Here is a 23,103-nt window from a genome sequence, read left to right as displayed (position 1 = left end):
GTTCCCGCTGTCCCCAGGGCTTTGCGCTGCCGCAGGGCGCCGCGCTGGGCGGTGTCCCGGTGTCCCTCTGTGCCCGTGTCCCTCTATCGCGGTGTCCCGCGGTGCCCGTGTCCGCCTGTCCCGGTGTCCCTCTGTCCCAGTGTCCCCGTGTCCCCCTGTTCCGCTCTCTGTCCCCGTGTCCCGCTGTCCCGCTCTGGGGCCGGCGCTGGCCGAGCCCTCCCGGTGCTGGGGGCGGGGGCAGTGCGGGGGCGGGCCCTGGGCTGGGGGCGGAGCAAGAGGGGAGGGCGTGGCCCGGGTGTCGGGGCGGAGGGAGGGCGGGGCGTGGCCGCAGGGCCGCTATTGGCCGCCGGCTGTTGCCAGCGGGGTCGCGTTGCTACGTTGGCGGGTTACCCGCAGTCCATTGGACGCTCGGGAGTGCGTCAGCGCGGTACAGGCGGGGATTGGCGGGCGAGCGCTGGGGGGCGGGGCCCGGCGGCCGCCGCAGCCGGCGCTGGGGCGGCGCGCGCCGCGCTGAGGGGCCGCGGGCGCCGGGAGCGCAGGTACCGGACGGGGGGGGGCGGCCGGGCCGGCCCCACGCCCCGCGCCGCGCCCACCGGCCCGGGCAGCGCTCCGGCGCGGGGCTGCGGCCGCGGCAGCGGCGTCCCGGCCGGGCCGGGCCGAGGCGGGCGGGCCCGGGAGCCCTGACAGCCCTCCCGGTGTCCCCGCCGAGGGGTGGCCCCGGTGTGCGGCGCCGCTCGTGCTGGGGAGCCGGAGCCGCGCTGCAGATCTCGGGGCCTCGCCCCCGGAGCGGCTGCCGCCGGCCCCGCTGCCCGCACGGGCCCCGTGCGAGACGCTGCCGCCGGTACGGACTGCGCCGTGTTCGCTGTGCGGGGCCCCCGCGCGTGAGCCGCGGCTCTGCCGGGCCGGGCCGGGCTGGGCGGACCCGAGCCGGGCCGGGCCGGGCTGCCACTGCCCCCCGGGAGCGCCGGGGCTGTCGCGTACAAATATGACCAGTGACAGAAGTGCCGGAGGTTTGAGAAGCGCTGTTTGTTCATTAGATTCTTCTTCCCTGGGTGTAAGCAGTGATTAGGAAAAGTTTTCTTTGCCTCTGGGCTCCCGTACCTTTTTTTTCACATGTTTGAGAGCGTTCTGGAGCCTGTTTTGCCTCCCGAGCACACAGCCACGCTGCCTCGTGTGCAGAGATTTCCCAAGAGAACGAGCTCGATGTCACAGCGCAGCTGAAGAAGTTGCTGCAGTCCTGTGCTGGAGCAGCAGCTGCTTTTCTCCGTGGTGTAAGCTTAGGGTTTGTGATGGACTTTTCATAAACTGGCAGTTTTTAACTTTCTGTCTCGCTTAAACTCAGGTTTCTTAGCTGATTGTGACAGGCCAGAACTGCTGGTTTGTGGGATTTATCCAAGGGACACGCCTGTGGCTCTTGTACAGGAAAGTGATTGTGACATGGGAAGTGTTTTTGTTGCAGTCTCAAACACTTGCTCTTGTTGTGTCTAGATCTGGTGGGGGGACCAAGATTACAAACCAGAACGCCGTGCAGTGGTCTTGGAGGCTTCTGGAGTGTGAAGTTGCTTGCCTGTAGTGCCCTCAGAAATGGTGCCACCAAGGCATGGGGCGATACCTCTGCATGGTGCTGCTGGACCGAGGAGAGTTTAGGCTGTTGTCCTGTTGGAGGGAGCTGTGCAGAGCTCGAATCTTGCAGGCAGGCAGGTGAGGTGTTGCATGTTGGGGATGATGATGGTGAGCTGGAAGTGTCAGGGTTATCCAAGGCAGCTGTGGTTTTTTATTCTGCTTGTTTGTATTCAGTGTTCTGTCCTTGCCCTGATGTGTGTGATGAAGAATCTGTCAGTGGGGATGTGATTCTCATCCAGCCCTGTGGCCTTTATTTGCTCATCCCTAAGGGACTGTTTCTCCTCCTCTCTTAACCCTCTCTATTACCAGCCCTTCATTTTCCTTGGCACTCTCATTCTGTTGCTCAACTCTCCTTCCAACAAGCATTTATCTGTGTCTTTCCCTTCTGATGCAGTTTCTAGCACTTTCTTGACCTTTTTCCAGGTTCTGGTTGAGAATGCCTGTGATGTCACTGTGGTTGGCAGCTGCTTTGGCTGTGGGGACATAAAGCCCTGCTTGGCTGCCACTCCCACATGCACAGTACAATCCTCTGAACAGCTGGACGTTAGTCTTGGCTTTCCAAAGCTAAAGTGTTTGAACACTTTTCTGCATCTCCAAAGGATTATGCAGGGGAGTGCTTGGAGGCTGGAAGTGCCCTCGTTTTTCAGGTGTGTTTGAAGCTGTGATGGTGTGTCACCCATCAGAAACAGAGGCTCAAAGGGAAGGGAGCTGGGACTCTAAAATCCCTTTGTTATATGCACTGTGACAGTGAATTTAATAATTCTGGTTGAGGACAGAAGGTCTGATTCCCCCCAAGCACACACAGGGGAGCGTTGCAGGCAGCCTGCACCAGTAGGAAAGTCTAAACTGCCAAGAGCAGAGCAGGTGGCACAGGGAATGGCCAAGTGTGACCCTAATGTGTAGTTCATGGACACTCTATACCAGCTGTATAGCTGGGGTGCCTGTGTGTGGTTAGCTGATCAGCACCACTGCCTGAGTGGAAACACAAAATGGTATCAGAACTAATGTTCCTCATTTTGGATGTGCTTGCTCTGTTTTGCTGTGGATTGCACAGGCTGCAGGGTGAGGTCACGCTGTGCTGGACGCCAAGGGGCCATGCAGATGAGCAGAGCTAAATGTACTGACTGTGAGCAGCTTCCCACAGAGTTCTTGCCTTGTGGATGCTGGGAGAGGCCCTTTCCTCTTCCAGCTGATTGATGCTGGCCTGCATCAAGCAAGTGTAGCACACCATGTTTCCCTGGGAGGAAGTAAGCACTGTTTCCTTGAAACAGCAAAGTCAAAATGCATCCATGGCAAGCTGAGCCTGGTGTGGGCTCTGAGACTCTGTGAGTCTGAGGGACGGTTGCAAGTCCTCAGGACAGGACTTTGTAGTACTTCTGCAGGTAGAGGCACAAAGTAAAATGAGCACTTGGGGACTTGTTTCACTATTGTTTAAAATATCTTGGTTTTTCACACTAAGACTACAGAAGTTTTTCTTAGAGAATGAAGGGAGGAATCCAGCATTGTGAACTATAAACTACATGATAAGTTTATTTTTTCTCCACTTGCCTTTGACTTAGCTTTGGATATTTGGAGATTTCAGAGTTTCTCTTTCCAAACTAGGTTTTTTTTTCCTTCTAGACTGAAGTTTGAGCTGGTGTGTCTCTTCTCCCTCCCAGTCTAATTTACTCAGGTTAACCTTATGCTTCTGCCTGCTCTGAGCTCCAGCCTTTCCCACAATAGAGAAATGGTCTCAGTTACTGACTCTTGTCCTCTTGGAGGCACACCTGGGCACACAAGCCATGAGGTAAACTGAACCCTGGGACTCCTTTCTGTGAAGGGAAAGGAGTGCAGCACCCAGCCAGGGTGGGCCAGTGGGCCTCCACCAATCTGTACATCAGCTTTGCTGGCTGCTGAAGTGACGCATTAATCTGTGCTGACGCTTATCAAGTGTGGCTTATCAAATTCATGGCTTATCAGCACAGTTCATGTCATGCACGTAAACAGCAGGATCTCCACCTCTCCAGTCCTGGTCTTGTTCTCTCTCCAGCTCCAGCTGTAGCAGCTGTTCCCTGGAACCTGTGCCTTTGTGATCTTTGTTGTAAGTAGACCAGCTCCGCTGTAGCTCATTGCAGCAGCAATGCAGCTCAGCTGGGAGATTGGGTTCCCCACTGCAGCTGGTTTGGGAGAGCTTTTGGTGGCTCATCTTACTGGGTGAAAGTAGGGAAGTCACTACTGAGTGTCTCAAGGTCCTGTGTACCTTTCCTGGGGATGGAATGTGCCTCTCCTGCTGGGCAGTGACAGCCTGTGAGAGCCCTAAGCACTGAAGGCGAAGTGCAGAATGACAACATCCTGAAAGCAGGGGCTGCTGGCATGTCCTGGGGCAGGGACTGAACCCTTGCATCCTCCAGTGAAGGGAGCAGCCCAACAGGCGCTGCACTGACCTGCAGCTCTTCCTGCCCATCTGCCTTGCAAATACTTTTCCTGGCCCAGGCCTCTCTAGAACAGTGTTACAGTTTGGAATCTGTCATTTGCCCCCATTTCAAATAGATAGGCATCTGTAAGTTTTATTCCAGATTTTTTTGTAGCAATTCTAACGAAACTTTTTAGAACCTGACATGATTTTGTGTGGTTAACCTCAAGGACAGAAGTGCTGTAAGTGCAGTTGCAATTATAATCAGTTGTCACAAAATTAGTGATCAAAACTGAAGGAAACATTCTCCCCCAGTTCCTAAAAAGAGAAAACAAGGGACAGGGAGCAGCACTGGCTCAGGAAATAAAAATACAAACAAATCAAACTTATCTTATAAAGCACTTTTCTGCAAAAAGGAGAACACATCCAGCTCATGTAGTCTTGGTTTGAACAGGGATTTCTTTGTTCAAAGCTTTGAGAGCTTTAGTTCTGTTTCAGCTGAAAGCTTTTTGGGGTTAGATTTGAGAGTGGTGGGAGGGGAAAGGTAAACTTCATTTCTGGACTGTTTTCAATTTATGTCCTCCCAGTTTTTCTTGTACTTCCCTGCAGACAAATCAGACAAGGCCCGTGTCCAGAAAAACTAAGAATGCAGCCTAAGCAAAACATTGCAAACTGAACTGAGAGAGTTTTCAGCACAGATAGCAATTGTGAAGTTTCACTTGAGGATTGAGGAGGGAAGCAGTAAGGAGTGGGCAGAAGGGAGCAGGGGTGCTGCTGGCTGGGATCAGTGACTCCTCCTCTCTGGCTGGCCATGGCCATGCTCTCACTGGGTGTCTGTCTGCTCTGGAGCTCTGGTGAGTCACACGCTGCCTCTGCTGGTGCCTTTGCTGGAAAGCTCTTTGAAAGCTGAACGTTCTGAAGAGATTTGTGATACAGCTAGGTTGAAAAATAGAAATAGTGAAGTTAAATTGCAGATGAAATGTCTCCTGGGAGCTGAGTGTGTGCCTGGCTTCGTGCAGTGGCTCCCTGAGCATCAGGGCAGGCAGGGCTGCACCGGCCTTTGCTGTGGATTGTTCCAGCTCAGCTCACCTCCAAGCACAGTGCTGTTATCTGTACAGCAGTGTAAGTGGTGCTTTATAAACCAAGAAGGAAAATACTGGGGAGAATGCAGATTCTTTCTGACCTGGGCTTCCCAGTCCTGAAATAATGTGTTGCATCCTCCTGAGTCGTGCCCTTCGAGGGACTGACCAGTTCTGTGGTGTGTGGGCACTGCAGTCTTGATCTGGTGCATGTGTTACTGCTGCACCAAAATTCTGTTTCCTGAGGTATTACACACAGCTGGAAAATCCATTTGTTCTGAACAAACTGCAACTGCCTGGCAAGGGACTGTGCAGGACTGGGGAGCACTTGAGCTTTGACCTTGCTGCAGAGGCTGCCTCTGTTTAAAGAGGAGCTCGCTGGAGCAGTAGGGCGGGAACAGAAGTGTCTGCTGCTGCTGTTTTGTAAAGCACGTGGGTGCAGAGAGATGTGAGAGGCCACACAGCTATGGTCCCTTAGCAGGGCAGGGCTGTGCTTGTATCTGCTGGGCTGGCTGTTGTCCCCAGTGATGGACAGCACTCTGCAAGAATTGTTTTGTAGGCATGATAATACATTTTTTTCCACCCTGGTTCATGGTTTCAGTTTCAAGTCTTTTTAATGCATCTTTCTTTCCCTGGAAAGAGTGATAAAATGCAGAGGGATGTGGGTGCAGAGACTCTGCAGTTGCATTTTGTAGTGAGTTGTGCTGCTGTTCATCTTTAAAAGCTGATGTCTTTTGAATCCTCAGAGGAGTCACAGGTGTTCCTCATGCCCCAGCTGGTTTTTGGTTGTTCCCTTATGAAACTTGTTATTAAAATGACTTGAATTTTGATTGGAGATACCCTCTGCAAAGAGTTTTCTTCTAATGTTGCAATTCGTTTTTCCAGATGTTGGTAATCAAAGTGCAGTAAACTTTCCTTTCATACAGCCTTGTGGCAGATAGCAAGTCTCAAAAGAGCTGAGATAACTTTGTTCATTTTGGCATTCCAGCTGTAGCATACAGCCTAATTGTTCTCAAGCACAGCAAGAAAAAAATCATCCTTTAGGCTTCCTCTTTTTATACTGATTTTTTTTTCTCAGCATCTAAGCTTGAACCTTTTGCTTCCTTTTGAATATTGAGTAACTTTATTAGGCAATGAAGAAAACTTGTTTGAAAAACAGTGAATGAACAATATGACAGGTACCCTGAAATGAAGGGAGCTCTGCTGTATTGCAGCTCTGCTGTGTCCACATGAGACCCATCCCTTTGGCCTTGTTTAAAACTTGGGGTCATCACCTGCTGGGAGCCCCACCAAGACCCACAGGAGCTGTGCCTCAGGACCTTCCTCTTTGCCAGCCAACAGTTTTCCATTGCTTCAGGACATGGAGATGATGTGAAACTACTGCAGAAGTGAATCCAATATACTGATGTTTTGAAGAGGAGGGATGTGTGTGGATGTTGGCTTTGGAAAACAGCAATTACTGATCACCAAGGCTTGCTGCAGTATTTTGCTTGGGGAATAGAAATCAGATGCTGGCGTCTCCTCAGAAAAAATGGAAGTGGAAGACTATCTCTTCATCTGTGTCTGCAAACTCATTTCCAATAATCTAAATAATCAAGACTTCAGAGAGCTTCTAGAATATGTCTAAATAGTTTCTGGATATAGAGAAGTTAGGATTGTTTGTCCCCAGCAGTAGCAGCCAGTGAGTGAAGCCTTGAGTTAGCAAGTGAGTGTTTGAAATAGTGGAGAAGCAGCCCAGCCAAGTGAGCTGTGGTCATGTACCAATGTGACAAACACAGGAGTCCAGAAAGGCGGTGTCCTCTGAGCTTCTGGCCTCCTCCTGAGTGTTACAGGGTTAGACTTGGAGCATCTGTTTTTAAACTCTGCCCCAGGGATGAGGCTGGTGAGCCTCTGGAGTCAGCCCGAAGCTTTTGCTGTTGGAGGTGTAGGAGGAGTTTCCTGGTGTGAAGTTTTATCAGAAGGTTCCCAAGCTCCCAGAACGTTGTGCCTTGCTTATTTTTTTCCCCTTGCTTTTTGGGATTTGTTTTGAGCCCAGGGTCAGGGCTGTCCCCTGGCTCTGACTCACAGCATTGCTCCACTGGCATCCTCTGAAGAGCAAGTTGTGGCTGAAGTTTTTACAGCATCTCCTTCAGCTGAAACTTGACAGCTAAATGCTGCAGGCGGGGCAGAAATAGTGAAGCTCCTGGGGAGTGAAATGCTTTCCCCTCTGTTATTTACCAAATTTTAAGATGTTTTAGAAGCTGTTGCTTCAGATGGCATCAGATCTTTTATTGAATATTGAGGCATATGCCATAAATGCTGCGTCACTTTTCTCACTGGACAGGGCTCCTTGCACCCTGACCTTAGGACTGTTGTATTCAGGTGACTTCTGAGCACAGGAATAATGAGATTTCCTCCGAGGCCCTGAGCGATGGGAAGAGTTGCTGATGGCTCAGCTGGGGGCAGATCCTGAGCTGGCTTTTTGAGTACTGTTAAGGTGTTACATGGGAGACCTGCAGGGTCACTTTGGGGAGTCACCTGATGTATAAAATAGTATTTTTAATAACAAACAAAATAATACTGTGGCTTTCAACCCTCAGCAGAAAGTATGTTTAAACAAACAAAACTGAGAACAAAGCCCAGTGTGGGTTTGGTTCTTGGGGGGTGGGGGGAGATGGTTTGGTGTTTTTTTGCTTTCGTTTTTGTTGTTGTTGTTTGGTTGGTTTTGTTTATTTTGTTTTGGTTTTCTTTAGATTAAACCACTTAACACGACCTTTGAACAGTACCAGGGAGCACTTCAGGCCACTCATCCCATCTGTGTCTCTGGTGGCAGCCCTAGGTGTGTGATCTTGGGTGTGAGGGTGTAGAGGCCAGATGTGGAGAAGGGGATGCCCTGCCACTAAGCCAGAGCACAGAGCCACGGGTACCCTGGTGAGGCTGGTGCCTCAGTAGGCAGAACTGGTACTGGAGGATGTGCTGCACACCTGGGACTGAACCTGAGCTGTGGGGAGATGTGCATTAGCTGTGTGAGATGCAGTGTGTGAGAGCAGGTGCTTAGATGTGTGCAGCAAGCAATTCTTTGTACGGTCTCCCTCGAGATGGAGAGAGATGTTCAGATGGTTGTAGGACCAGGATTTGGGAAATCCAGTTTTAGTGATGAAAAGGAAAGCACTAATGTTAGGAAATGCCCTTTGGCAACTGAAAATCTTCAGTTCACTGGTGACATTTGCAGGATCATATGATTAGAAAACTCAGTGTCTGTGTGCCCAAAGTGGCTAAAAGGGCTTTGGAAAGCAGGCTGGGAAGCTTTGCACCCAGGCTTAAACATGAGCTCATGTGAGCAGGGGTCAGAGCTCTGATTTGCCATCAGTGAATGGGTTACCTGCTAAAAATAAAAGAAGTCCTTGTGTACAGATGGGTGGGTTTTGTTGGCTGCACGACTTGGTTATCTCTGTGGGACCATGGGTGAGGGGCCAGGGCTGGGTTCCAGCAGTCAGGGCAATGGGTTGCTCAGTGAGAAGAGCAGAGCTGGCTGCTGGCAGCCTCACGTGTTGGGTGTTCTTTGGTGGAGATGTCCCAGGGAAGCCAGTCTGCCCAGGAGCTGGTGTGTACACTCTGCACCCAGAGCAGGTTTGCTCTGGATCCTATCAAAGCCACAGGATTGCTCCAAGGCTTTACACTGGTTGGGATATTCATAGTGGACAGGCCACAACCTGCCCCTGACAGTCCCCATTACTGCCATTATTTGGCTGAAGCTTTTCCTGCTGTCATTCTCATCTTGATTGTGCTTTTCCCTTTGTGGCTTTGATCCAGATGTTCATCTGGTGTGCTGTGGTTTCCCTGTCTGGGAGAAATAACTGTTTCATCCATCTTCAAAGTCAAACATGGAGAGCAGAGCTAGGGGACCTTTTAGCTCCTTGACTCCTGCTTACTTCTGCTGGGCACATCTCCTGCATGGAGAGCACTGGTCCAACCAGATCTCTGCAGTCTTTTGAGGGGGTTTTGCCCACCTCATTGCCCTTTGGATGATATAGACTGGATTACAAATCTCATTGCAGTGCATGGGGACTGGCAAGGGAGAGTATCCTGCAGATGTGTTTCACTTAAGCCATGGAGCAGGATCCTGCACCAGCCTGGTCTCTGCCTTGGGGAGTGACAGAGCACAAGCTGCTCTTCAGGGACTGACTCATATTGCTGCACATGTTAGAGTTTTGGAATTCTAGTGCAGAATTCAGTCTTCTGAGACAGCTTTCCACAGACAGGGTTTGGGGTCTTTTCAGTTTGAGTAATTATCTATAAATTCAGCCCTTTATATTCTGGATCTGCTCAGAAGCTGAGGATGCAAAATGTTGCTGAGAAGAGCCTTCCCATTTATTTGCTAATGTCTAACTGTGGCAGCAGAAGGGATGTTGATAATAAATCTAGTGTCTCAGAGACTTTTTAAAAAAATGTGTGCAAGAAATGCATCCCCAAGGAATGGGCTCAGAAAACACAGGTGCTTAGAAAAAAAACAGTGTGTGGTTTAAACCAGCTGTTTGGGTCTTGTTTCTCACACTGAGATTTGGATGTTTCTGCTGTAAACAGAGCTGGGGAAGGGGCTGGAGCACAGATCTGATGATGAGTGGCTGAGGGAGTTGACTGTTCAGAAAAGGAAGTTCGGGGGGACCTTCTTGCTCACTAAAACTCCCTGAAAGGAGAGTTCAGCCAGGTGGGGGTCATTCACTTCTCCCAGGAAATGAGTGACAGGAAGAGAGGAAACAACCTCAAATTGTACTGGGGAGGTTTGGGCTGAAAAAATTCCATCATGGAATGGGTGGTCAGGCAGTGGCACAGGCTGCCCAGGGCAGTGGTGGAATCACCATCCCTGTAGGGATTTAAAAATTGTGGATGTGGCACTTGGGGACATGGGTTTGTGTTGGGTTTGGCAGTGCTGGGGGAGCAGTTGGACGAGATGATTTCAAAGGCTGTTTCCAACCTGAATGATTCTGTGACACTGGGTTTGGGTTGGATGAGCTGTTGACAGTTGTGAGAGAAGGCTGTGTTGGTGTGCTGATCCTTCAGGGATCAGGAAGGGGACTGACTTGGCTGTACACGATGGTTCATGTTCCACTGGGTATGTGACTGGACCCGAGTGCACTGCAGATGTTGTCTTTGGATTCCAGTTGCTTCTTTACTAACCATGAAAATCTTGCTGCTTTTCCTTCATATTTGCTGAATGGCATGAGTCAGATATTAAAGCAGTGACTTCAGGTTCCACCCTGGGCTGGACCCTGACAAGGAAACACCAAAGAACTCGTAACAGAAACCTGTGCATTTCCTGAGGAACAGCAGGGTGGCCATTCCCTTCCAGCCCCAACAGAGCCCTGGGGCAAGGCCATGGGGCTGCCTGTGTCTGTCAGATGTGGAGCACAAAGAGCCTCAGTATAAATACTCCCAGGACACAGTCAGTGAGGGCAGTTTTATTCCAGTATGCAGAATCGACTTTTTCCTCTGAACTTTAAAATAAACAACATTTTGGCCAAACAAATGGAACTGACCTTTTTATTAAAAGCATATATCTTCTCATGCTTGTTTCAGTAAGAGGTTGTTAATTTTATAGAACTCCTTAATTTGCGGGACAGCTGACTTAAGTAATTCCAATAGCATTTATCATCTTACTTTTTGCTCTTGCAGCTGGAGAGTTTGTAGCCTTTTCTTTGAGGAGGAGAAATAAGAAAAGTAGCTCTAACTCTGTGTGTTCTTTGCACAGGTGGAGAGAGAGGCTGAGTCTATCAAGTTAATTTTTAAGTTGATGAAAAGATTCAAGTTCATGTTGAAGAGGATTCACCTGCCCACAAGCTCAAGCTTATTCCTGCTCAGATGCGAAGGAAGGATTACAGATAGTTATCAAGAGCAGCTTTGAAAAAGAGATTAGAAAGTCTTCTATTAGAAATTAGAAACTATTCTGTAAAGTGAGGGAATTCTTAGGATCTGGTTCTGAGACACCAGAGAAGGGCTCTCTCCCTCTTGAATGCATGTATGTGAAGGAAGCTGTCCTGAACATGAAGCCCTTGGTTGTGTGAGTTGCTCAATTTCCAAGACATGACAAAGCACTTGTGCTTACCCAAATGAGTGTTTTCAGGGCTTCAAGCATCATGTTCTTGTACCAGCTTTTTGGCTTTTTTCCTCTGTAGTGTGGCCAAGCCTCCAACCAGGAACAAGCCCTTATTTTCTTTAGTTATTTTTGTTAGATTTTGGCTTAGTTGAACCTGACAGAACTGCAGTTTCATGAGAATGTTTGACTCCTGTTGTTGTGCTCAGAGATCTCAAAACAAAAACCTTTCCTTGGATGGGATGGTGAAGGTTTGTTTGCCTGCTCCTACCCCCAGGAGGCAAGGATTGCTGATTCCCCCCCACTCCCCCGAAACGTAACAAACCTAATTGTTTTCATATATCTTATTTGGGGCTGTAGTTGTTTTATTTCCTTTTATTCCTCCCCCTTTTTCCTTTTTATTGCTTTCATTTGAACTTCTTTTATGGATTTATTTCATCTTGAAATCCAGCCACCAGGATGAGGCAGCATTCCAGCTCTGATCCCAGCAGTGCTGGTGCACAGGGATTACTGTGCGTGCCTTACATAAGGCAGTCCTGTTTACAGACACAGGGATTTTGGTTTTACCAGCAGTACAATGTTGTTGGATTGTGTTCAGTGTGACTCACTGTAACCTCAGCTCTTTATTTCTGCACAGCTGCCTCTCAGCGACCAGGTTAAAGGCGATTGGCAAAACCAGGATTTTTCTAAATCTGCAGAGCATACCCTATTTTGGGGATGAGATACCCTGGCCAGGCAGGAACATGGCTGTTTCTGGCAGCTTGGGTGAGCTGCTGCCTTACCTCAAAGGCAAAAGCTCTCATTTCCACATGTGGCTCATCAGAGCCAGCTCCTGGTTTGCCATATTGGGCTTTTCTCTGCACCTTCCCTCCATTTCTTGCATTTGCTGTTTGTTCCGTGTCTTCTCTTTGCTGGGTGAATGTTGAAAATGTGCTGGTGTGCTTTGCTGTTTGCAAGTGGCTCTTGTGAAAGTCGTGGTTGGTCTGAACAGTTGAAAGGGAAAGGAGTCAGGCTGGCCTGGTGCCCTTCCCAAGGAGCATTTTTGATGGTTTTGGGATGTCCATGTCCACACATTCACTGCTGGGATGTACCACAGTGGATGTAGAAATGGGAGCATGTGTATTTCTTCAATGAAATAAGGAGAAAAAACATCAAAGATGGGATGGGAGAGCCTTTTGGGCTTGGACAGGCCTTCAAGTGCTCAGGAAGCTTCTGAAGGCAGCTGAGAAGAGCCTCCTGAACCCAGCCACCTAAACTGGTTTAGGTGCCCTGTTCAGGTGAAACTTTGCTGTATTTATGGAGAGTATGAATGTAAGTTTTCAGGATGGCTGTAGCCAGAGCAGCACAGGCCAGTGGGGCTTCTGGTTGCCTTCCCCATCTCTGTATCAGCACATTCAGTTTGAAAGGCTTCATCAGGTTAAAGGGTGGTTACCAGGAATTCTCTCTGGGAAAGGCAGATTTGCAATTCTGATGGTAAGTTATGTAAGTAGAACACTTGGAGCCTTAATGTTATGGTAAGGCAGCCTCACAAAGCCTGTTAAAGGGGACAGAAGACACAAAACGCGCGTGTGTTGGGGCCTGGGGCGCTCTTGGCGCGAGTGGGGCTGGAGGACCGTGAGGGGCTGGGGGTTCCGGGGTTCTGGATCTGACTGCGGTGCTGTTCCTGCAGGTCTCCCGGGTGCCGGGCCCGGGACAGCGGGGCCCAGAGCTGCCATGACGACAGGCGACTGCTGCCACCTCCCCGGCTCCCTGTGCGACTGCCCGGGCAGCGCTGCCCTGTCCAAGTCTGTGGAGGAGTCGGATATGGGCCGCCCTCAGTACATCACGCAGGTCACGGCCAAGGACGGCCGGCTCCTCTCCACCGTCATCAAGGCGCTGGGCGCCCAGAGGTGAGGCTGCTGCAGGGACGGGCTCGGAGCCGCGGCTGGGCCCTTCCCCTGGCTCGGGGCAGGGGCACAGCAGAGTCTCGTTGTGTGAAGGAGTTTGCGGGGCGCTGATGGCGGGCGGGGCTGCGCGGGGCCGGCCGCTCCCAGGGCCCTGAGCCGGCTCCTGCCGCCCTCAGGGCGCGGGCAGCGCCTCCGGCCGCGCTGCGCTCCCGGCCTCGGGGGCTGAGCCCGGGCCCTGCTCCCGGGCACTGTGCTGGGCATGGGGAGCGCAGCCCTCGTTCAGGAGCGTCCATGGAGCGAAGGCGTGGTGTTGATCTTCAGCCGCAGGGAGGGGACGGTGTTTGTGTTGCAGGAACTACCGCATCCAGCTGTTGCTAGGGGGGGACACGTGGCAGCTTCACTAGTTCAGACTCCTCCTGATGCGACTTCTTGTCATTTATTTTGAGTCGCTTCCAGAGTAGAGGACATTTGGCAGCATTGTTCAGTCCATCTACTGAGAGCTGTCGCATTTTGTGTTCAGAAATCCTGTCTGAACAGCTGTTGTTACTTGTTTCAATGAGTTTGGTCAAACATTTGTGTGATACAAAAGCAGTGATTGCAGACATGGGGGAGGGATGCAGGAAAGCTGGATGAGAATAGAGGCAAACATAATTGCAGCAAACCTGGAGCAGGTCAATAAAAATGTGAAAGTAACTGGACTTGCTCTCTGGCAGTAGATAGTCAGGGTGAGAAGTTGTTTAACCCTTTAGAACTTGTGGGGGTGTAATAATTGTGTGGGAAAACTGCCTGGAAACAGGTTTTAAAACCCTCATGTTTTTAGGGTTTAATGTTTAGGGTCAACCCATAATGATTCCTTATGTTTCTGCATGGACACCAGTTTGTTTCTTGTGGTAGTGGGTTTCAGTGTCTTCCTTGTCAGCAGCACTTAGCACACCAAAGCCAAGAGCAGTGTGACTGCACTGCAATGTTGAATTACCAATCCGAGGTGTCTTCAGCCTTCAGGAAAACTGTGTCTGAGAGTGCATCATGTGGGAGTGTGAGCGGGTCCCCACCCGGCAGGGGAAAGGAAGGAAGGAAAATGAAGTCTGATAAGAATTCTTTTCACACACTGTCAGCAAATTTTTTCATTTTGGGTTGTTTGTTGATAGCCAAGGTTATAGTAATGTTCTGGAAATATGAAACTTCGCAAACAGGAAGAGAACGGGTGAAATAACTTACAGATGCTTTTCTTAGGAAATGGCAGATGCATGAGAGCACTGGAGGCTGTAGGGGATTGTCTGTCTGTGTCACTAGGGCTCTGTGTGCACGCTGTTCTGGTACAGCATTTTATGGCAATGAATGTTGCACAATCATCAAATAATTCAAATTGGAAGGGAATTCCATAGGATGTCTGGTCCAGCTTCCTTTCAGAGCAAGCCTGCTCAGAGTCTTGTCGGATGTAGTTTCCAGGATCTTTGAGGATGAAGTTTCCACCACCTTCCCAGACTCCTGTTGCACCTTTTGCAGGGATTGTCTTGGCTGAAGAAATCCCCTCAATAAAAGGCATGTAAAAAGGAGGAGAGAACGTGGGTCAGTGGTTCACCAGTGAGGTTGGGCAGAGAGAGAAGGGGATGGTGTACATTGGGTAATTTGCTTTGCAGCCCTAAATATGAATAGAAGTCCAATTGGGATGAAACCAGCTAAATACTGAATTGAAAGTGGTAGAGATCTCCTGTGGTAGAGATCTGCTGAGGAATCTTGCTTCTCCTTTAGTGAACTGACATGCACTTCCTTGCTGGCTCTTTCTTCTCTTTGCCTTATGTCTCACCAACCTTCTTCCCCGGTGTGCTCCTTTTCCTTGAACTGTGCTTCCATGTCCCACTCTTGCTTTCTATGCAAACTAAGGGAGGTGGTGCTGCTGGTTTTGAAGGTGGCTTTGGCTGTTGTGTTGCAATCCCACAAACTTCTGCAGTCAGGTGGGGTTTTTTAAAGCCAGAATAGCAGTTGAGTGTGAACTATGATATGGGTTCAGTGTGGCTTTTTTTGTTCTGTCAGCAGTATCTAGGAAAAGGTGATATTTGATACCACTCACCTGGATTTCAAGATAACTACAATAGGGACTTTGAAACAAAGATGTTCCTTTTTCACCCCCTCTCACACCCCCCAAATCTGAGCAGCTGTGGATGTAAGAGGAAAACTGTATGAAAGAAATGGCTGTTTGGAAGGTGGGAAATGAGATACTAGTGAGGGCCTGGTTTCCATGGTCCAGGGCAGGCAGTCCTGCCCTGGGCCTCTGCTGTCCAGCATTTTGTTCCTAAATGATCTCAGTGATTGGTGAATGCTGAAGAAATTAATGGAACTGCTGAGAACAGCAAACTGTGGTGTCTGCAGCCATCTGGGGCTTCCCAGGGAGCCCAGAATATCCTCATCATGGGGCTGGCATGGCACAGGGCTGCTAGCAAGCCGGTGCCAGCTGGGATGCCCCATCTCTGTCAGTGTTCCAGGCCAGGTGGGCTGGGGCCTTGAGCAAGTTGGTTTAGTGAAAGGTGTAGCACTAATTGTTCAGTCAGTGGTGCCAGCTGAAGGTGTGAGAAATATTGTGGGAACAGATGGATGCTTTCAGTGTGATGAGCAGCTCTGGTCTCCTGTGGGGAAGGTTGCAAGTGTCTCTGAAAATATTTGTTAGTTGCTTTGGTAGATATCTGTGGTTCTGTGAGGTTCTGTGTGATTCTGTAGCTGGAATTTGTGGCCAAGGAAGTGTTCCTGAAGCACCAAAGCATTTCTGCAGGGCAGTTGCTGTCTGGGCAGGGTGTGCCCACAGGATGCTGGAGAGTTACTGTGCAGTGATGGGCAGAGGGTTTGTATGCTGGAGACCTTGCTCTGGGTGCATGCCTGCTGTGAAATATATTGTATTCTTGGGGAGGTGAGCTTCCAGGGTCAGTTCAGTTGTCTCTTGAAATAATGCTGTTCCTTTTGCAGTTCCTGCTCAGCCCAGGCTGCAGAGCTGAGGTGGGCTGAGAGTGGGTAGGTGATGTGGTAAATGTGACCTGACTGCCAGCCTCTTGAGTAGCTGCAGGTGGCTGGGGCATGCTGTGACTGCTGTGGGTCATTTGGCTTTGCTGTGAGTGTCTGGATCTGCATGAGTGCTTCAGGCTTGGTGTTGGGTCTGGTATCAGCCCCTGCCCACTGTGGGCAGAGCTGAAGGCTGTGGGATGTGCACTGCACTCACCTCTGGGGCCAGCTGAGCTGGCCAGGCTGATGTGCCATCTTCTCTTGTTGTTATGAGTCTTCCAGATTTTAAATTATCTGAAATGTCCTGAGCACCTCCATTGTCCCCTGAGAGTGGTTTCTTGCTGCAGCAGGCTCCTGGCATGCTGTGCCACACACTGCCTGCTGTTCATGTGCCTTTCTGGGGCTTGGTGGGACCAGACCCTATGGCAGTGTTGTTCTGCCTGCTCTGACTGTGATTTCATTCTGTTTGTCTCTCATTCTGCTTCTTTAGTGATGGTCCCATCTGTCGAATCTGTCATGAAGGTGGAAATGGGGAGGGACTGCTTTCCCCGTGTGACTGCACAGGAACACTGGGCACCGTGCACAAGAGCTGCCTGGAAAAATGGTTATCCTCCTCCAACACAAGTTACTGTGAGCTCTGCCACACAGAATTTGTTGTAGAAAGAAGACCAAGACCCTTGACAGAGGTACAATTTTCTTCCTGCTTCATTTTTATTTCCATATAAATTGAGAGAAAATGATTGCCCTACTGTTCTTGTAGTTCTTGGTGTCTCCTCCTCCTTGCAGTACCTTTGTACTCACAAAGAAGAGTCTGTTTGAAGAGATCAAGTCCCTTGTCAGACCAAGTGAGGTAGTTGCAAACATGCAGTAGTGGTGTTTGGGGCAGCTCCTACCTGTGACCTGCCCACATGCCCACCTGCCAGTGGCAAGCACTGTGCTTTTTTGGCTGTGCTTTAATGCCTGAGCATCAAATTGCAGGTGTCACAACATGACTGACTGAATTATAAGTTCTCATAAATATTCTTTTTTTTTTTTGCTCCTGGTTTTAATCTTACCTCATTCTTAGATTAGTGCAGCTCTCTTGCATGTGCCTTCCTTGTCATGTTCTGTTCTGAAAAGTGAGATGTGGTGATTGCTGATACTGTTTGTAAAAGACCTTCAGGCTTTGCTCCTTCCTGCTGCTCTGTGCTCCTCCCAGGTGAAGGAGGAAACAGGACAGGGCTCAGCTGCTCCTCATGTTCCTCTCTGTGTCGACCACAGGGGATCAGTCCCTCAGCTCCCAGAGCTGGAACACACAGTGCAGGCTCTGCCTGGTGTGTTGGGGTTTTTTGTTTTGGGAACAAAGGCAGCATGGACCAGGCCATTGTCTGACCTCAGGGTTCAAGTGTAATCCCCAAAAGAGGAATAAGTAAACAGGTGAGGTACAGTACAAAAGGCTTAAGGATTTGTTTTAGAGATGTCAGTATGTCTGCAGTTGAGTGAGCTCTGCTGTGTCAGTGTGCTGCTACCTTGGCTCGGGGGTTCCTTCAACACAGAGAAGTGTCACTCTGCAGCTGGGCATTTACACGGAACAGTTTTGGGAGTCCCAGGTTCCTGCAGCCATCAGCCAGTGGGAGCTCTGGGAGCTGGATCTTAGCAACACACTCCTGTTACCTGGCAGCTGTCAGGGATTTGTCACTACCTGCTACCAGAGCATGTGTGGAGGCAGGTTATTTCAGATTTGTAATGGTGGCTGCTTTTGTCCACTCTCTCCTGCCCCTTGCCCCATCAGTTAGGTCAAAACTGAGTCACAACTGGAATTCTAAGTTGCTTTCCACATTTCTGTTTCCATTCCCATTAATTCCAGAGGTTGCTTCTTTCCTCTTCCCACCTCCCTCTGGAAACTATTTTTCCCATCCTCCTTTCCAGAGTCCCCAGATCTATTTCTCATACTCCCATCTTCTCCTAGTGAACCTTCGAGTGGAAAAGAGTCCACCAACTGGGGAAGCATTCAAGCTTCAGTTTGCAAAGTAGATACTAAGTTTTAATGACTGTTTAACTTACAACTGATTGCCATGGACTGGACAGCCCCAGACAGGAGCAGGCTTTAGCCTGCAGTGCTAACCCAAACCATGGGTATCTAACACAGTAATTTGTGTGACCATTACCTCAGTGGTTACTGCTGTTGGGGTCTTACTGCTTCTCTCCCAGCTGCTCAGACATATAAATTGGTGCTTTGGCCAGTATCTCTCAAACAGTGGTTTCAGAGGTTGCAAAACACTACTTTAAAATATCTAGGAAAGGCTGTTGGCTTTGAGAACTCAGTGCAGGCACAGGGGCAGTGATCTTGCTAGGGCTTATGCAGGCCAAGTTGTGAGTGCAGGTCTCAGATGTTTTAGCTTAAGAGCTGGTGTATAAATATTAAATATTCGTAGCCAGAAACAAACACGTGGGAGTGTGTTCAGCCATCTTTCATGATGCTGTGGCACCTCATAACAAGCATAGGCTTGGAAAACTGCACACTCAAATAAAAGCTCAAAGGCAAGTGTCTATTGGAGGAGTTTTTCCTGTGACACCAACTCTGTGCCTCCATCTGGCATGAGGAGCTTGCTGGGAGAGTGGGACAGAAAAGTCTTGTCTGTATTTCAGTGTGGGTAAATGAGCATTCCAGGACAATCAATTTTAGTTCCTGTTGAAATTTGTGAAAAGCCCCTCTGGACTAGAGCCTATAAGGGTATGGTGATCAACAAACTGTGAGTGCTGAGAGGTGATAGGTGGGCAGCATTTAATGAACTCAAGCACAGGAGAACTGCCACTGTGTTTTCAGAGAGGAATGGACTTCTTGAGCCATTACTGCCAGCTGGCAAAGGCTTTGGGATTCCAGTGGCTTACTACTTCTGGTGTATTTGGACTGTCTGTGAGCACAGTGAAGGAGATGATGTACTCTGTTGAGGTGTCTGCTGGGGAGCAGCTTGCCTGAAGTGCCTTGTGAGCCTGCAGGCTGGTAAGCCTGTGATGGAAGTCACCAGGTGGCTGCTGAGAGTGATCCCCACTGCAGAGCAGAGCCTGACATGCTACAGCCCCAGAGCAGTTCCCTTGCCACAGCTCAGGGGCAGAAATGTTTTCCCTGGCTTGGGAAGCAGCATTTAGCCTGGTTTGGCACAGCCCATGATAGCAGGGGCTGCTCTTGCCCCTCTTCCAGGGCTGGCAGCATCCCCCAGTGATGGAGGGCAGTGGGGGGGTTACAGCAATGTGCTGTGGCTGCACTCAGGTGTGCTGGGGCCCTGCACAGCCCCGTGTGCTCATCAGCACCTGTGCTCTGGGCCTGGCACTCCATGGCTGGATGGCTCCTGCTGGAGCAGAATGGCTCACCTGGCTTGAAAGGCTGCCTGGTTTTGTTGTATTACTTCCACCACTATAAACCCTCTGATCCTTGCCTGGAGCCTGGGGAAAGCAACCTGGAGTTCAGTTTCTCATTTTCATTGGGAGCTCTTACAGCCACTCTGAGCTCCTGCACCGCTGCAGTCTGCTGGGCCGAGGCAATGACAGTGAGTGTGCTTCATCCCATGAGGTTTGCTGGGGTTAGAGGCCAACTGACCAAGTGTGACCACTTTGGAAAGCTCCTGCTCGTAGCAGAGGCTCTGCCCTTTGGGAGGAGCTGATAACCCCTTGGCCAGCTGGCTGACACTTGCCATTAATACTCTGCCTGCAGTCTGGTGCAATCCATCCCCATACCAAACCAAATACTTTTGGGAAGTGTCATCTCCAAGTTGTTCATCTGTTTCTGAGAAGAGGGCTTGGGAAAGAGGCTGCTTAGTCATTTAAAAATGTCACAGTTCCCCAGCCACCTTATCTGGGAAGTTCTGTGCCTCTTGGTTGTTTGAGAGGAGGGGTGGGGAGTTTTGAAACTTTGGGGGAAGTGATGTTTGTGGTGAGTGTGCTGTTGAGGAGCCCTGATAAAAATCCACTGCTCCTAAGTAAAGCTGTGAAATCAAAATAGAAATTAAGAGCAGAGGATAAATGGCTGGAGACTAGGACTAGGAATGGTGCAGAGGCATGCTGCATGGCAGAAGGGTCTGCCCCATGTGTGAAATGCTATCCCAAGCATTCTTGCTCTCTTTTGCTGTCACCTGGCCACAAGGGAATTTGGTAATGTGGTACCTGCTGCTGCTGGGCCTCTGAGGAGAAAGCAGCTCTTGCTGTTGGTTCTGCCATGTCCTGCCTTTCCAGCCTGGGGAAGCTTAGAGCTGGTCATAGTAGCTGCAGCAGTCACTGGTCAGCTCAGCTCTGGGAAGGGACCATCAGCTTTATTAAGAACTGGCTTTGTCATGTGCTTTTGAGATCCTTCAGAAGGAAAGGGTCTGAGGCTGATTTTGGGATCCAGGAGACATTTTGGTGAGTACTGAGGGGAAGCTACATGGCCAAGTTGAAATGCTTCTGTGTAAACTTCCTAATTTCTTAGAAGTCAGGAAATGCCATGACCAAAATACCCTTAGTTTTTACTTCATGCCACTTGTGTATCTGTGTTACAGTGTGGTCTTACAGGCTGTGTCTTCCAGAAGGAGTGCATGGATGGAAGATGCTCACTAGCTAACTGTGTTAATCCTGCTATGTCCTTGTTCACCAAGACCAAACTATTCACTTTCTCACAAGCTTCTCTGGGGTACTTATTGCTGTGACATCCAAGCACTTCACAAACAGTAATTGAATTTTGCAGCATTTTTTACAGAGGACAGGTGTCAACCTTGTCCAGTATGGATTAAAGATAATTTGTTAACAGAATTATATTTTTGTTTTCTTTAAGCAGCCATTGATTTATATTGTGGTCTGTTCAATGTAAAAACAGTGACAGTGTTGACTGCCAGCACGCCTGATCTCTGAACCCAGAGTGAGGAACTCATCTGAGCCCAGAGCCAGCTCTGGCAACCACAGGCTGGCCCATGGGTGTGAGGGAAATATCTCCTGCAGTCCAGCCTAGCTGAGCCATTTTTTAACTAACAAGATGGTTGAAAGCTAAAAAAAATGAAAGGCTTTGGAAAACTGTCCAGCTGTGAGATCACTGGGCTGAGTGGGGGCATGTTTTGGGGGACATGTTTGGAACATGCAGGTGGAGATGTAGATGGAGAATTGACCTGCAGCCCTGAGTGGAGAGTTTTGTAGTCAGAGGTGCAGGACACTGCTGCCTGTGGTGTGAGAGGACAGAAGGGCCCTGCTTGGTTCTCAAGTGGTCTCCAGCACAAGACAGTTGTGGACCAGGGTTCTTGAGTGAGGAGCATGTCCCCAGCAGAGAACAAAATGGCCAAGCCTCAGAGAGGGATGGTTTTCCTGTATGATTGTTAATTTACCAGACCTCCATGTGTTTACAGAAAAGTGATCTGACTCCAGGACACTCTAGCCAACATGGCGCAGTCAAAAAAGGCAAAATAATTTCTGTCTTCCCTGAAAGATTTCATCATTTGATACTCAGATGAAGTATTTGAAGAAGTTACAGCAGACACAGTTTTCCTGGAGGAGCTACTTTCCTCTTTGTTCTAATAATATCATGCACAGGAAATGCCCAATTGCTGCCCAGGATTCTTCTTAGGGAGTATCTGTACCTTTGGTGTCCAGAGCATGGCAGAAGGAGGAGTGCAGGCCTTTGGACCTGAGGGATTGCTGCAGCCTGGACTGCTCTTTCTCCCAGGCCACAGGTGATCATACAATTCTGTAGGCATAATTGAGTTTATTTGTCCTAACCTTTCATGCTTAAATGTGCCTCAGCCAAACCTTGTTCTTTAAAGTCCTATATAGTGTATGGAGAAGGGAATACCTCTTGTGATTAATTCATTCTTGCCTCCTTAGAAGGCTGAGTTAGGATGTGTCAGCTTGCCTGGAGGAGTCTGCCTCTTCATGTGGAGAACGAGGCAACTTGTGTATGAGTCAAAATATTGCCTCCCCTGCCTCTGTCCTTAATGCTTTCCCTTCCACATAAACTCCTCTCTTTGGTCTGGGGCAAAATCCATCACAAACCTGTTTTCTCTACAAAGTGATCTTCCTGCTGGAGATAGTTTGCCCTTTGGGATTTCAGGCAGAGCTGTGTGGATGGAGGTGTTTGGGACTGCATTGGATGTGTTGTGCATTTCCAGAAGGCAGTGCCAAGGGTGACAGTGTGGCTGTGTTTGTGCAGCCACAAGCCCTTCTGCACAGCTCTGCCCTTGCCCCCCCCACTGCCCACAGAGGGACAGGGCTGTGTGGGTTGGTCTGTACTGGTGCACCTGAGCGCACTCCTGCCCGTTTTTACTTTCCCAGATTACCAGCAAAGGTATTTCCTCTTGTTTTATGTGTTTTGCTGTGGCACCCATGCTCTCATTTCCCTCTTCTGTTCATTAACCGCTTGTAAAGTATCAAAGCTCCAAGCTGTTGTTAATTTTGTCCCCTCTGAGTGTTTCTGGTTGGGCTGAAGAGAAGCAGCACCCCAGCAGCCCAAAGACTCCTGTTTGGGGCCCTGTGCCTCTGCTGTGAGCCAGCTGTGGTTTCTGAGGCCAGTCCTGGCATGGGGAGGGGTCGGGCCAGGTCTGTGCTGCCAGCCCAGGTCTCTGCAGAAGTGTCCTGGGCTTGCAGGTCAGGCAGGTGTCAGAGCAGAAGCTGCTGGGGCCCAGCAAAAATCACTCCATACTCCACAGGAAGGGTGTGTTTTTGTTCACACATAATGTAAATACCAGGGAGAGGAGCCAGGAGTTTCAGGTCTCTGCTCTGAGAGGACACAAACTGCTGGTTCAGAGACCAAGGACTCTGGCTTTGCTAAAATTACTGGGAGGTTGAAAGTCAGCATAACCTCATGGTGAAAGCTAACAAGTACAATGCAGGACTTGGTCATAATGCTTCTGCAAGCATTTAATTCCTGTGCTAAGGCAAAAATCATTTAAGACATCTCACTAATTCCAAAAAAGATTTCTCTGGTGAACCAGTCACTGTTGGAGCAGTCCAGCCACATGTTTTGTTTCCCTATTTCTGTCCTTGCAAGCAAATCTTATCATGGAGTCCCAAGAAAATTCTGCTTTCGTATTTCAATTCTGCTGGTGTTTTCCAGCAGTGTGTTTTAAT

At 49.5% G+C, this 23,103-nt stretch overlaps 1 protein-coding gene across 5 annotated transcripts in view; it reads left to right on the top strand.

Annotated features, from left to right (window-relative positions):
* The first annotated feature begins 433 nt into the window (after positions 1–433).
* Positions 434–23,103, top strand: part of MARCHF2 (membrane associated ring-CH-type finger 2) — a 34,584-nt gene continuing 11,914 nt past the window's right edge. Inside the window, exons 1-3 of one of the 5 annotated variants that reach the window (XM_005494223.4) lie at positions 434–539; positions 12,834–13,053; positions 16,532–16,727. In XM_005494223.4, the coding sequence (XP_005494280.1) occupies positions 12,878–13,053; positions 16,532–16,727 (372 nt within the window). In that variant the 5' untranslated portion in view covers positions 434–539; positions 12,834–12,877. Of the gene's footprint in view, positions 540–709; positions 842–1,488; positions 1,702–3,217; positions 3,704–12,833; positions 13,054–16,531; positions 16,728–23,103 lie in introns of those variants that run through there. The other 4 variants (XM_026797560.2, XM_074528479.1, XM_005494225.4 and 1 more) reach the window with 4 other exon arrangements.

This window comes from Zonotrichia albicollis, chromosome 29 (assembly GCF_047830755.1).
Source record: "Zonotrichia albicollis isolate bZonAlb1 chromosome 29, bZonAlb1.hap1, whole genome shotgun sequence".
In the NCBI taxonomy this organism is placed as follows: Eukaryota; Metazoa; Chordata; class Aves; order Passeriformes; family Passerellidae; genus Zonotrichia; species Zonotrichia albicollis.
The sequence above is the reverse complement of the archived record's forward strand: the minus strand, read 5'-3'. Positions and strand labels throughout refer to the sequence as shown.